This window comes from Narcine bancroftii, chromosome 6, assembly GCF_036971445.1.
Source record: "Narcine bancroftii isolate sNarBan1 chromosome 6, sNarBan1.hap1, whole genome shotgun sequence".
Classification (NCBI taxonomy): Eukaryota; Metazoa; Chordata; class Chondrichthyes; order Torpediniformes; family Narcinidae; genus Narcine; species Narcine bancroftii.
The window spans coordinates 74,833,243-74,847,600 of NC_091474.1; the positions used below are offsets into that span (position 1 = coordinate 74,833,243).

At 43.3% G+C, this 14,358-nt stretch overlaps 1 protein-coding gene and 1 pseudogene across 23 annotated transcripts in view; both read right to left on the reverse strand.

Annotated features, from left to right (window-relative positions):
* zmiz1a (zinc finger, MIZ-type containing 1a) overlaps positions 1 to 14,358 on the reverse strand; it is a 364,054-nt gene that overhangs the window by 8,566 nt on the left and 341,130 nt on the right. For 22 of the 23 annotated variants that reach the window (XM_069885418.1, XM_069885419.1, XM_069885427.1 and 19 more), the window contains 7 exons: positions 12,416 to 12,521; positions 10,458 to 10,618; positions 10,133 to 10,200; positions 8,384 to 8,452; positions 6,556 to 6,803; positions 3,653 to 3,816; positions 1,397 to 1,633 (listed from right to left, as the gene is read on the reverse strand). In XM_069885418.1, the coding sequence (XP_069741519.1) occupies positions 1,397 to 1,633; positions 3,653 to 3,816; positions 6,556 to 6,803; positions 8,384 to 8,452; positions 10,133 to 10,200; positions 10,458 to 10,618; positions 12,416 to 12,521 (1,053 nt within the window). The remainder of the gene's footprint in view (positions 1 to 1,396; positions 1,634 to 3,652; positions 3,817 to 6,555; positions 6,804 to 8,383; positions 8,453 to 10,132; positions 10,201 to 10,457; positions 10,619 to 12,415; positions 12,522 to 14,358) is intronic. The other variant, XM_069885423.1, reaches the window with a different exon arrangement.
* On the reverse strand, positions 705 to 851 carry LOC138737781 (U1 spliceosomal RNA; annotated as a pseudogene).

The window sequence follows — 14,358 nt, forward strand, 5'->3', positions numbered from 1 at the left end:
CACCTCAGGCAATAGAAACATTTTTTATAGTCGGGGAGAAGTACAGAAGAAACCACAACTTGACTGCTTCACACGGAAAGGGGCCATTAACTGAGCAAAGTCCAAGGTGGGCCATACCCAAAAAAAGGGTGAGAATGGCTGCTGCGAGAGGTCATGCATTTAAGGTTAAGGGAAGCACAATTTAAAGAGGTTGTGGGGGATAAGTTTTTTTATACATGGTGTGTTGGGTGCCTGGAACAAGCTGTCAATGGTCGTGATAGAAGAGGACGTAACAGCAGAGTTTAAGATCCATGAACATGCAGAGAATAGCGTGATATGAGCACAAACAGGCAGAGATTTAGTTTAATCTGGCATTGTGTTGAATGCCAACATCATGGCCTGTTCCTGTGCTGTACAGCTCGATATGTAGCCATGGTGACGGCAAAGGTGCATGGAGGGTGGTGAGAATTTGGTAATCTCCATGACTGGGGTGGCTTCTGACTTCTTTGCCAACTAGCTCACCGGTTGTGCCAGGTGAACTGCGACTCAGCCCCGAAAGATTGGAGAACACACAGCATTTCATTCCCTACATCAGCTGGCCTTATTGATGGGTCCGAGACAAGCCTTGGCTGAGTTACACTATTGACCTGACCACTGCCCAGCAGGAATGACTCAAGACTAATTCCAATAGAACTTGCACGACATGGAGGGGAGCGTTTTTTTGTTAGGGGAGAGAGCGGTCGCAGTCCCCACAAATTTTGCAGTCGAGTATCCTGTATTTGGGGACATCGTGGGTGTCAGCACACCCAAAGTGCAATGGGATAGCCTCATCCTGGGAGATCGGCCACCCTGACCACCTGCCAGGTAAGTACGGAGGGGAGTTTTGAGCTGTGTCCAGATCTCAGCTGTTATGACCTCCACCCTCTAAATACTGGATCAAGTGTTCTGTGCCATTACTGAATGCCAGGAACAAGCTCTCAACAGAGTTTTCTCAAACTTGGCTATCATTCTTAAAAAAAAAGATTTAAAAACAGATTAAGAAAGCATTTGTGTTACAGCCAGCCTTTCAATTATCTTCACCACCGTCTTAACGTACTTTTGGGTGACATTATTCTTAATAAAATTTGCCTTGTCATCTGAACCAATTCATTTCTCCCTGATCACTTTGCCTTTATCTTTGGTCAAGTAGTCATCTTGACGTGCTATACAGTAAATAAAGTTATTTCTTAAAAATAAAAAAAGAGAGAACAGACAGGTGAATGGAGCAGTCGGGCAAACTCCTCCCTCCCAAGACCGCTGCAGCACAAAGTAACATGTGAAAATGCATGAAACAATGGTGTGACATGAGGTGCTTTGTTGTGGCCAGAGTTTGCTAGCAGTGGATGGGCAAGCAAATGAGAGCATGACGCACACTTACATCCAGTGAGGGTTCCGGCATGTCAGACGTTCCCTGACCAGCAGCCTGACCTTCCAAGGTGGAGGGCGGGTGAAAGGTCAGATCACTGTGTGGATGGTTGCTAGGACCAGCCTGCCGGGGCTGCTGGGCGGGACCACTGTGATGTAATGGCTGCCCTGATTGGCTGCTGGGGTGAGGTGCGTGCATACCTTTCTGCATGGAATTATGGGATTGATCAGTACTGCCAGGATGAGGCATCTGCGGAGGAGGAAGCAGGAGAGAGTGAGGCCACAAGGTTACAGTGCTCAAGACGTCCGAAGAATGTTAATACCAAACCCAGCCATTAGACAGGAGAGAAAGCCAATCCCTGCTTCAGAACCTTCAAATCTCACTGGAGAAATGGAAGGAAATCAACTCTGCAGCATTGACCTCCAAGACCTAGCATTTGCCAAGCCTCAGGAACATTTACCATTTATGTTCAACTGCTACTTAGGAAGATCTAGGTACCCAGCACTTTTATGCCCGATCAAGACTCATCAGGTCAGAATGGGCTCATATTTCATCCAGGATGTCTCATGGAGTCAGGCAGCATGGAACAGGCCTTTCAGCCCAACTGGCCCATGCGGTACTTGTTGGCAATCTGGGCCTGTCCCATTTGCCTGCGCCTTTTTTGTTCGTCTATTTGAGTGGAAACATGCGGCCAAGTACAACTACAACACTATGTTCAAAAAAGGACTTTTTTCCAAAACGTGTTATTTTAAGGAAAGGGGAACTTGGAAGGAGTGTTGATGGTGTTTTATTTCTTCACAAGACATAGGTGCAGAAGTCGGCCCATCACGTCTGCTCCACCCTTCTAATCATGAGCTGATCCATCCTCCCACTCAGCCCCACTCCCTGGCTATTTCCCTGTAACCTTTGATGCCCTGACTAATCAAATTTCTATTCTTGAATGGAAAATTAGTCAAGATGCTTTTAAAAGGTGATATAAATTTGCCAGTGGGCCAAAAACAGGCTCAGATTCTCAGCAGTTTTCTGCTCCACAAAGTGGGGTAGAAATTAATCAGTTATCTGTACTAAAATGAATAATGTAGTAATGACTGTACCACCAATCCAGGCGCTACAGTATCACATTTTAAACAGAGAAATTAATATCTGCCCTACGGCCTCTGACTTGTGCCACATAAAGTATTTATTATTAACTTTGAACCTTCTCACTAGCATTCTTCTATCATCTTCAACAACATTTCCAATCAACTGAATAATGCAGAGTTGAGGATATTGCTCCTCTCTTTCAAGCAAACCCTCATTTGTGTGTGACCGTGAGCAGAATCAGGGAGAGGTTGATAATGACAACTGTGGCTTCCCAACATCCCACACGGAGGTCCACTTTGAGAACTCAGAAGTTTTGCAGAATCCTTGTCCTTTAACCCAGTAAAACATTGTAAATATTTTTAGCAACAGACAAGGTTGTTCTGTAGAACTTAACATTTTCCAATTCGGTACATGTTGGAGGTTTTGTTTTGGTGGGAGAGGCTGGGAAGAGGGTTTGGCAGGAAGGAGATACCAATCCAACAAGACCAGAAGTATTGAACGTTAGGGGAAGGCAAAGCCCTAGTATAATTTAAGCGAGCTGGGAGAGATTTTTCTTTAGAACCACCTTGATTTGTTTTTAGGTAAGACTGTTGACATGGAAGGGGAGCTCCCATTCCCTGCCTTAGGATCTACCAGTGAGTGACAAAGCAATGGAATGCCTGTAGCAAGTTTAGCTCATTGCTCTAGTATTCAATCTGTGCGAAATTACAGTGAAATAAGCACATACAACAGCGGACCAGATTTGTATGGAGAGAGGAAACAAAACAAGGCAGATGAAAAATGTCAGTGCTGTATAGAAACATTCCAAGCCACACTGCACACTCAGGAACACAGTCAGACAGGAATATTCGCAGAGAATTAGTTAAGAGGAGTCTGGATGGCAGATTCACTAAGTTAATCTCCACTGTTCCTGTGAGATCATCATCAGCGACTGGGCTTTTGCTGTCTCTCACCCTGTCTCCTTCTCTGCCATCTTATCTGTGCTCTCCTGCCATGTGCTGGCATCGATTGTGCCCTGGAACAGTTGTAAAAACCCAGCCCCCACTCCCTCCTCCTCCCCTCACCACCATTTTCCCCCCCACCCCCCAAACTGGACCCCTCAGGCTGAATGTATCCCCAAGTGCAAATGCAAAGGCCGTTGCTAGGAAACAAAAGGGAGAGATGGACAGAAACGGCATCACTTACCTGGTCAGGCATGGAGTGGCTGAGAGGCTTGTCAGGAGTCATAAGGCTGTTGGGCATATCTGGAGGGTGCGACAACTGGGGCCCATGTATGAAGTCGTTCATAGAAGCACCGGCAGGATTGCCATGTGGGAAATCAAAGTTCCCATGGCTGGGGTAAGTGTTACCTTTTGGGAGGATTATGACAGTATTATTAACAAGTCTGCCTTCTCACACAATCTGCATCCTGTGAGGACGGAAGTTGGTTCAGTCTAACAGCTGCGTCCCACACAGAAAGGCACCTCCTGCAATATGGGAAGTAAAACATGAAAGTCTGCAGGCACCGTGGTTGAAGTAATAACACGATGCAGGAGAAGCTCAGCAGGTCAAACAGTGGACTTTATACAGCAAAGATAAAGGTACAGAACCAACGTTTCAGGCTTCAGCCCTTCATCAAGGTATGAACAAAATGTAGACGGGTGCCCAAAGGCAAATCATCAGGTCAAACAGGGTACTTTAGGTAGCAAAGATAATGATACGTAGACAGGCTTGAGCCCTTCATTGATTATCATCAGGTACAGGAACCTGTCTGCATTTTGCTCAAACCTTGATGAAGGGCTGAAGCCCGAAACGTTGGTTCTGCACCTTTATCTTTGCTATATAAAGTCCACTGTTTGACCCGAGTTTCTCCAGCATCATGTTTTTACTTCAATCATGGTGTCTGCAAATTTTTGTGTTTCATTCCCATTTAGTTTAGGCACCTGCCTATGTTTTGCTCATACCTTGATGAAGGGCTTAAGGCCAAAACGCTGGTAATGTATCTTTTTTACTTATATGAAGTAAACTGTCTGACCTGGTGAGATTCTCCAGTGTTGTGATTTTACTTTTTCCTACAAAATGGGAGAGGGGTTTTTCCCCCTTCCCTCCCCTCGTTACCAGCTACGGGTGTTAAACAGTTTTTGAGGGCAACCAAATTTAATGGGTTCATGAAACATTATTCAATTCACAATCACCTTGGACATGCTTGATCCTAAAATGCCTATTGTCTCTCCCTCTTTCTCCTCAGATGGTGCCTGACCTGCTGAGTATTTCCAGCATTGGGCTTTTATTCAGAGGTCCATAATCTGCAGGATTTTGCTTTCAGATACTTTTTTTTCAAAAAAGCGATTGTTCTCTTTCAATGTGGATCTAGTAATGTGATGTGTCTGAATCTGTTTCGTGACAACTTCACACTTTGCATTAAGATCTGTGCAACCATTCATTCCTGACTGCTCAAGCACATGCTTGTTGTTCATTCTATAGGGATTGAATTTAAGAGCAGGGAAGTTATGCTGCAACTGTACGAGGTACTGGTGAGGACATATCTGGAGAACTGCGTGTAGTTCTGGTCTCCTTAATTGAGGATGGATGTACTGGCTTTGGAGGCGGTGGAGAGGAGGTTCACCAGGCTGATTCCAGAGATAAAGGAGGAGAGATTAAGTCGTATGGGATGGTACCTGTTCAAATTCAGAAGAAGAAGAGGGGATCTTAGAGAAATGTATAAAATTATGGAAGGCATAGATAAGATAGAGGAAGGTGTTGTTTCCATTGGTGAGGAGACCAGAACTGGGGGACATGGCCTCAAGATTCAGGGAAGTAGATTTAGGAGATGAGGAGGAACTACTTTTCCCAGAGGGTGGGGAATCTGTGGAATTTTCTGCCCATTGAAGCAGTGGAGGCCCCTCAGTAAATATATTTAAGACAAGGTTGGATAATTTTTTTCATAAGAAGGGGAAAAGGCAGGTAGGTGGAGATCATCTGATCAGCCATGTCGCACTGAATGGTAGAGCAGGCTCAATGGGCTGGATGGCCGCTGCCTGCTCCTATTTCTTAAGTATGACAGTTGGATATTCTTGTTTCCTCTCTCTGGTCCATGTATCTTTTTTCCCCAACTTGTGGTTGAGGTTCATTGAACCACAACCCCCTCCTCATCAATGAACACATCGGAATCTGTCCTTGACTTGATCCAAATATCTATGTTTAGTCAGTTCTTGGCTTCATTTCCCACTTGGAGTGACCGGGACCCGACCAACATCTCCATGCCACCAAGCTTTTGAGAAGCCTGAGCTCCAAATGGTATCTGGCTGCAGGCCACTGTAGTTGAGTGAGGACTGGGCTGAGCTTGGATTTGCTAATTGCTTTGTATGTCACAGTAACAGAAGGACATCGGGGAAGTAATACAGGGAAAAGTCTGGAGGTCCCACGAAGTCTGCAGTATTTACATCATGCCCTGCCCACATTATGAGGGAATCCAAGACCAGACAGATCATCATCATAGTTCTTGCTCCGAAAAAAATAAAAACTCCAGCCTTGACAAAGGAATCACCTCAACAAGTCTCTGGCCGTTTCAGTTTGTACCTGTGTCTAAAAGCACAAATCCCTGTTTTCATCCTACTCTTTTTGTTGAAAGGAATCTGAGTTTTCTTCTTGGAACTAAGTTTGTTCACCACCATCTTCAGAGATATTTACTTACTCGTTGAAGTGATTTTATACCTGAACATTGATTTTTAAAATGGCTTGAAATCTAAGGGAAGATGAATAGAATCGGTTGGATCTGTCCATCTGTCGTTCATTCCTGAGTTGGTGGCCACATCTGGGTGGATAAAGGTGTTGGACTAATGCTGGTCTCTGTATCTGATACATTGGTACAGGGGACGCAAGATGTCAACAATCAAAATACACTCATACTAATGCTTAGACACATACAAAGGACACATATTAACCGGCATAATGAAAAATAATAATCTTGCACAAATACCACGGTTGAAAAGAACTTAAAAAAAATCTCTTGACAACATGTTTATTCAATACCCCAGCAAGCTGGATAATCGCAATGTTGATGAAATGTATGGATGGCTTTGGAAAGTTTGAAGCTCTTGCCAACCTACCCGGATTGCCATAGTCATTGCCACTGTTGCCTCCAGGTGGCGGAGGGAGAGATGGGTAGGGCGAAGGGCCTGGGCCAAGGGCTGCAATCATCTCCATGACATTGGGCATAATCATCTGGCTGGGGCTCATGGTCTTGAACCGCTTGGACAGTGGGCCATCGGGATCATCTTTGATGTGAATGTCCGACTTCAGAGGAACTGGTCTCCAGCTGCACGTTGGATCAATGGTGACCTCTTCAAATTCAGAGCTGCAGTAGGACAAACAAAAGAATTCATGAACCACAAGCAGGTGTTATGATGCCCAAATATTAAAATAGATTCTTCTATTATGGACATTTGAACAATGCCTGGATTGCACCATTTCATGAAGTGATGCCAGAATGTTTGCCAGATGGTGCAAAACAACTAATCATGTCAATAAATCTTGATTCAGATTCTGAAATAAGTAGAGGCCGAATTTGCCTCCACTTAGGAGCGTAGATTACCTAGACAACTTACAGAGAGGTTGTGGGGTGGGGGGGGGGGGGGGGGGGGGAGAGAGAGAGAAAGAGAGGGAGAGAGAGGGATAAATTCACCTCTGTAAATAGTGGAAATGCAAAATAAGATCAGGGTTGTCCTGTCCCACATTCTCTTGCTGAAATCAAGTGTGTGTAGTTAAGTACAACTGGTAGCCAAGACTCTTGCAAATGCTTGCAAACGAAGACAAGCATTTCTCATACCATAGATTAAGGTTAGGCTCGTCTAACTCTGTACTCTGGGTTACCTGACACTTGAGGTAAAGAGTTATGTAGGTAACACAATTTAATTTAAATAAATGAAAATAATGGCTCTGGGAAATTGTGAAGGGAACGTGCACAGGAACATTTCACGGATAGCAATGACCTAATTTACTTGATATGTTTGGAAGACCAGAAAAGTTTCCTTTGCACTCCTTGGAACATTGATTGCCTTCCACCTCCCCCAACACCACTTCCCCAAACAAGCACATCACAAAACTCTTCCAAAAGTGTGAATGTGGCCTTGTCTCACCATCATAGGGAAGGCTCAAGGCTTGATCTCATGACTTTCTAACTCAGAGGTATTGCCACACATAAAATTAATGAAGCAATTCTAATTACTTTGTCATTTTCTTGTACATTTTTTAGGGAACTTCATACCATGTGATTAACAGATCAAGAAAAATCTCCAAGAGTTGGCAGGACAAAACCCCTCTATAAAAGTCATGTTCCTGACATTCACACTGCTGTGAAGCTGATCTGGTCAACAAAATACAGATCCAGGTAATAAATGTAAAATATCAATTTGAGGATACTTCACAGCTGATTGAGTTCCACAGAACAAACTCAAAATATCCTCTGAGGAATTGGAAGAACTGAGGCAGAGATCAAAGTGGTCTTGGAGATGATGCAAAACCTTCCAGGTTCATGACCTCCTGGTCTTTCAAGAGGATGGGCTACATCAATGTAAACTCCAACAAGTTGGTCTGGTATTAATGGTGTGGATTTGATGAGAGCACAAGCTGCCATGCTGTAGTGTGCTTAACCATATAACCATATAACTGTTTAAACTATACTCAGTCGTTAAAGAGGAAATTTGAAGTGTCCATAAAAAGAAAATGCGAGATAGTGTAACGTCATTCCATGGAAATCAACAAAGCTGAATTTCATTAACAATTACAAGACTGACTTAAAATTGAAAATGAATTCGCTATATAGAAAACTCATTATTTAAAATAAAACGCATGCAAATCGAGTGACGCTTTTCAAAATAAACACAGGTTTCAAGGAACAGACCACATGCAATCATAAAGAACTTGGAAGAAACCTACTTTTGAATATTGGAAAGGATACTCCACATGTACTGGTCAACTTCCAGACCTTCCAGGAGTGCTGTCTTACTACAGTGAGTGAAAAGAAATATTGTCAATAACTCTTCTAAAGGTATCCACCCATCACATAAAGGTTGTGAAACACGAAGCCTGCAGGTGCTGTGAGTGTCGTAAAAACACGGAAATGCTGGAGGTGCGAGGTTTTGCAGTATCCATGGGAGATCAAGATATATTGCCGATGCTTTTGTACCTGAGCCCTTGTTCAAGGTATGAGGGCTCAGGCCTGAAACAGATCTATCTTAAGAGATATATCTTAACCTCCTATGGAATGGTTTTGAAAAAGGTACAGAATTTTGGTAGAAATAAAACTGTTGGACATGTGGTTTCCAAGAATTGGGACTCACCTCGGTGATGATGTAATGGTCACATGATGTGGAGAAATATATTAGCAAATTTAGACATTTTGAGGTCAGTTTTGGAAGAGTTCAGTTTGGAGAGTACAGAAGTCAAAACCCCTGTGACACAGGGGTTGAAACATTCTGAAAGGCAGGGTTGAGTTACAGAAACCAGAAATGGTGCTGTTGTGTGTTTCTCCTAGCAAAGGGGAACACAGAATCAGTGGCTTTCAAAATAATGAAGACTACTTTGCTGTCTCTTTGGAAAAGAGGACAGATTTCTACTGGGTCTTCTTTTGTGTGGCCACTTCATTTAACCCTTGTCTGGTTTGTGACTTCATCGTGGAAGAAGATACCCACATTTGTTTAAACCCTTGTCTGGGTTTGTGAATTTATCATGGAAGAAAATAGCCACATTGTGAGTAAAAAAGCCTAAAGATATAATGTTTGAAAGTGCTTTATAATTATTTCTGAACTGAGAATTTAAGACCTTCAAGCAAAACTAAAATGATGCTGAACTTTTCAAGATTGATGTTTCAGAGTGGACTTTAATTATACAACACACACACACACACACACACACAAACTTACATTTGTGCATAGTTGGGTTAAGTTTAGAGATAAGTAAGAAATGTTATGTTATTAATAGTTTAATAAAAACTATTATTTTGAATTTGCCATTGTCTGGTGAATTTTTCATCATTGTTCCTGTGTTAGTGCTAACAAAGTCCTTTTAGTCCCAAAAATAATTGAAAGGGTTGTTAGTTTGTAACATCTGCTCTAGGTCTTGTGGACCTGCAGTCCAATGCATAATTAATGACTTTCTGGAGGTGTTGAATGTTGGAACAGTGGCCAGGTCCTGAGGGAAGGGTCTACTTGTTTTGGAATAAACCCATGGGAATTTCATGTTTGGTCTCATCATGATCCTGCGGAGTGATAATACAGTAGAAGCCTGAAAATGCCGACAGCTTGGGGATTGGGTCGGTCCAGATTTTTGGATTCACAGGTAGCACTTTTAAAATTCAAATTTAAGGAGGAAGAATGAAGAGATGAATGGGTAAATGTAGAACAGTTTATTCATTAGAAAATTCAGCACTTTTATCAAAACAAGCAGTTAAAAAAATAAAGTCAACAAGCATGTTGACGCTGCACACCTGTGGCACATATGCACGCATGCACACAAAAGCCCACTAAATTTTAAATGTTTGAGAATTTTCAAGAAGTCCGGATTCTCAGGTGGTCCAGATTTCTGGACTTCTAATACACACAAATACTAAGGAACAATATCCACAAGACCAGCCAGTAACAGCAACCCTGGGCTAGGACAGACATGATGCTCAGTGACCTTACTTACTTGCAGACAGGACACCGCCAAGTTCCTCTCTCACAGTTCAGCTGCAAGTACGACTCCAGATCAAAGCACTGCAGTAGCAAGGGGACAAAAGGGAATTCTAATTTGATATATAAGGGCCACATCACACATCAAGACTAGACCATCAGCTGATTTTGAGCATTATTCCTTCCACGTAGTTAAACTTCAAGTTCACATAAAGATCGCTTTCCAACCCAATCATTAAGCACCCACTAGACAAAAAAATGCACGTCACGTTAAAAAAAAAAGATTCCTGGACAAAATCGCCTTTCATCAGGTTATGAAGTAGGACATTGGGTTTGGTTACCTGTACATGTTTACAATCATGGCCTCTTGCTGGAAGCTGAATCCTTCTGAAGGTGATGGGACACTTCAGAGACACCTTGATAGCTGTCTGCTCAACTCCATCTTCCCCGTTCAATGTGGCACCACCCGAGGAAGCTGCCACGCTGCTGAAGTTCCTTTTGACTAGTGAACGAGAGTGGGGTCAGAGATTACTTGTGATGTCATCAGCAACAGTCCCTCACTCATCTTTTCGCCAACTAATCAGCTAACTCTTCATTATCCTTCCCACCAGCAGAGCGCGAAGGCTTCTTTAATGATTTTTCCATTCAACACAACTGTTTTTCAAGTATAAAATTGCATGGAAAAGTTGGAGATCATCTCCCGAGGACAATATTGGCCTTTGAGTGTTGTTTTATTAGTCATCAGCCAAGGGCAAGAAGCAGAGGCTGCCTTCAACTTTAGGGCCTACATTTCCACGCTGCAGATAAATGTAAAATGAGATCCCCCCATTTGAAACAGGCTTTGTATTAAAGGTAAGTAGTCAAGGCTCCTGATCTAGCAGCAACCTAGATTGAGAGAGCATCTGTGCAGACATGAGGTAAGGTCCCAGATGTGTTATCACAAGTTTACAGCAGTCCTTTTTTTGGATATGGCCCCCCTTAGCGCTCTGCTCAAAATTTATAGGTACTCTTCCCTGTGAAGCAGCCAAGTTTAGTTTGTTTCTTCCGGACTTCTACTGACTACATGAAAAACATTTTATGATTTCAGTCCATTGAGAATGGCTGGTTTACTCTCACTAGGAGACTAGAGCCTCATGTCACAGGCAGGACTGAGACCCAATAACATCAGGAATGAAATGGATCACAGTGAAACTGTGTTTCTCAGCTTATGTCCATGTATCACTGATAGACCATGGGCTTGTTAGAGGTGATCCATGGGAAGGAGGTGAATGGGGTGTAAATTGGGCAACATAGACTCGTGGGCGGAGAAAGGAGAAAAGGGGCTGAGAAACACAGGTTTAGAGATCTTTTTTGTCTCACAAGTAATTGATGTGGCAAGTGACTCGATCCTTGGCGCTTCTTGGATCCAAGAGCAGAAACACGACCCCCTTGGCATTGTCCATTCAAATGCCAGGAATTTCCCCCTTCGGACATCCTGCTCAGATACCTGTTCTGTTGGTTTAACCTTTGCATGTTTCTCCCTCCTGAAATCAGTGACTCATGAAACTCTATGAGCTGCACCTCATCCACTCCTCTCTAGCCACGCATGCTTTTCATGAGAGGAGGCGATGAGATGCACGTGTGTGTGGGAGAGGCTGCTCAAACAGAACGATTCCCAAATAGGTTGTGGCATGGTTAGCAGAGCGGTTAGTGGAACCAGGATGGCTGGTGCTGTGACAGTGCCACTGACCCAGGTTCGGACCTGGTGCTCTCTGTGAGGAGTTACTGGGTTCTCCCCATGTCTGCGTGGGTTTCTTCCGGGTGCTCCTGCTTCCTTCCACCCTTCAAAATGTACGGGGTTGTAGGTTAATTGGGGAATTTTGGATATGGGCTAGAAAGGTCTGCTACTGTGTTATATGTCTAAATTAAATTTTAAAAAATACAGAATCTAAGTTATACCGTTGCACCTGTTGAGTGAAGGACTTGATTTCCCTTTAGAACTGCAGTAGGGTAACACAATTTTCCCCTAACACATTATCTCCCTTCTAGCCTCTGACGAGTCTACTCGAGAGAGAGCAGCAGCAAAGTCCTGAGGCATTATATAAAGAGAATTCCCCGTGATGGAAACACAGATTTTCCCTTCAGTCCCACTGGTGACGATTAGACTGAGACCCATTTCTGACATGTCAAGTTGAAGCTGAATGTCACCGACACATGGTGGGAAAGATTGCTTAGTGAGCAGTTGAGCTAGCCAACCCAACCCCTCAAAACAAATGGATGTGTATATGGATTGTGTGAAATACCAGCCCCAGGTACCTACTTTTTGTGATGCAATGTTCAGCAGGGAGAAGCCTCTTCTTCAGTAAGCCTTGAAGGACTGATCGAACTGATGGTCTGTGCACCAACTGGAGTACGAACAAGTGCGACTGAAAGAAAAGAGCAATGTGGTTTTATTTGGGCAGCACTAGACTATTCCTCGGATTTCTAACGACATAAAGATTGGGCGTGCAGCGGACAGCGAGGAAGGCGGACCAGTGGGAAAAATGGGCTGCAAAATGCCAGATGGAATTTTATGCAGACAAATGTGAGGTGTTGCGTTTTGGAAGGACAAACCAAGGTAGGATGCACACAGTAAACTGTAGGGCACTGTGGGGGGGGGTATAGAAGAACGGAAGGATCTGGAAATATAGATGGAAAATTGCCTGAAAGTGGTGACACAGGTTGATAGGGTTGTAAAGAGAGCTTTTGGCAATATTGGCTTTCATAAATCAAAGTTTTGAGTATAGAAGTTGGGAAGTTATGGTAAAGTTTTATAAGATATGATGAGGCTAAATTTGGAATATTGTGTGAGTTTTGATCACCTAACTACCAGAAAGATATCAATAAGATTGGAAGAGTGCAGAAAAGATTTACTAGGATGTTGCTAGGACTTGAGGAACTAAGTTACAGGGAAAGGTTAAACAGGTATTCCCTGGGGTGTAGATGAATGAGGGGAGATTTGATAGAGATATGACATAGGTACTCTGTGATTAGTAAGGGATTCCTTAAGGTGGGATGTGAGTGGGAAGGGAAGGTTGAGAATCACGACTCTAGACCCAATTGTTACTGAAATATTTTGCTAGAGAAAAATTGTCATTGGCCCATTTCCTTTGGAGTTATGAAGTTCACATAACGAGTCAATTAGGGATGATTGAAACGAGGTTTTCAAACTTTTTTTCCACTCACATCCATCTTTAAGCAATCTCTTACTAATCACAGAGCTCCTATGGCATAGGAATTATTTAAAATGGTAATGTGAGTGGAAAGAAAAAGTTTGAAAACCACTGCTTCAAAACAAAGTAATTGTTAATTTGATGTCACTTTCCTCAAGGGCTTATTTACCTGAGTGCTATGAAAGGCACAGTGCAATGGGGTAGGACATCATTGAGCCAGGGCCGTGAAGACTCTCCCGGCCTTTTTCATTTCAGCATGACGAAGGTGTGCAATGTCCTGAACAACTGAGGAACTCCTGGCAGCATCCATACAGCAGAGGGCAGCAGATGGCCAGCCCCATGGAAGGCAATGCTTCACAGCATTGGAGTCCCAGGCTCAGAGCTGACCTGTGTGGAGTTTGCACGCTCCCTTGTGACTGCACAGGTTTCCTCCAGATGCTCTGGCTTCCTCCCACATCCCCAAAGACGTGCAGGTTGCAAAGACTGATTTCCCTGATGTGTGGCTCAGTGGTAGAATCTAAGGGGGAATTGATGGGAATGTGTGTAAAGTAGAATAATGTTGCATTGATCTAAATATATGGTTGAAGGTCAGCACAGATCAATGGGCTGAAGGGCCTGTTTCTCTGGTGTATCACTTCGTTGAGGGACTAGTGGAGTTCCGCGGGATCTGTTCTGTGACCCTATCTGTGATTTTTATAAACGACCTGGTAAGCTTGCAGATGACACGAAAGTTAGAAGTGTTGTGGATGGTATAGAAGATTGTCATAGGTTACAACAAGATACAGTCAGGATGCAGAGTTGGGAGGAAATAAGGCAGATAGAGTCAATCTGGGTAAATGTAAGGTCAAGCATGTGACCATATTGTGAGACTTTATTCTGTCTCATCTTTAAACCAAAGTCATTAGAAAAACAGAGGGACCTTGAGGAGCAAATCCACAGATATCTCAAGGATACAGAGAAGGTTGATAGGATATTTAAGAAATCTTATAGTATACTGGCCCTCATTAGTCAGGCGATTGAATTCAAGAGTCGTTAGGTAATGTTGCAGCTC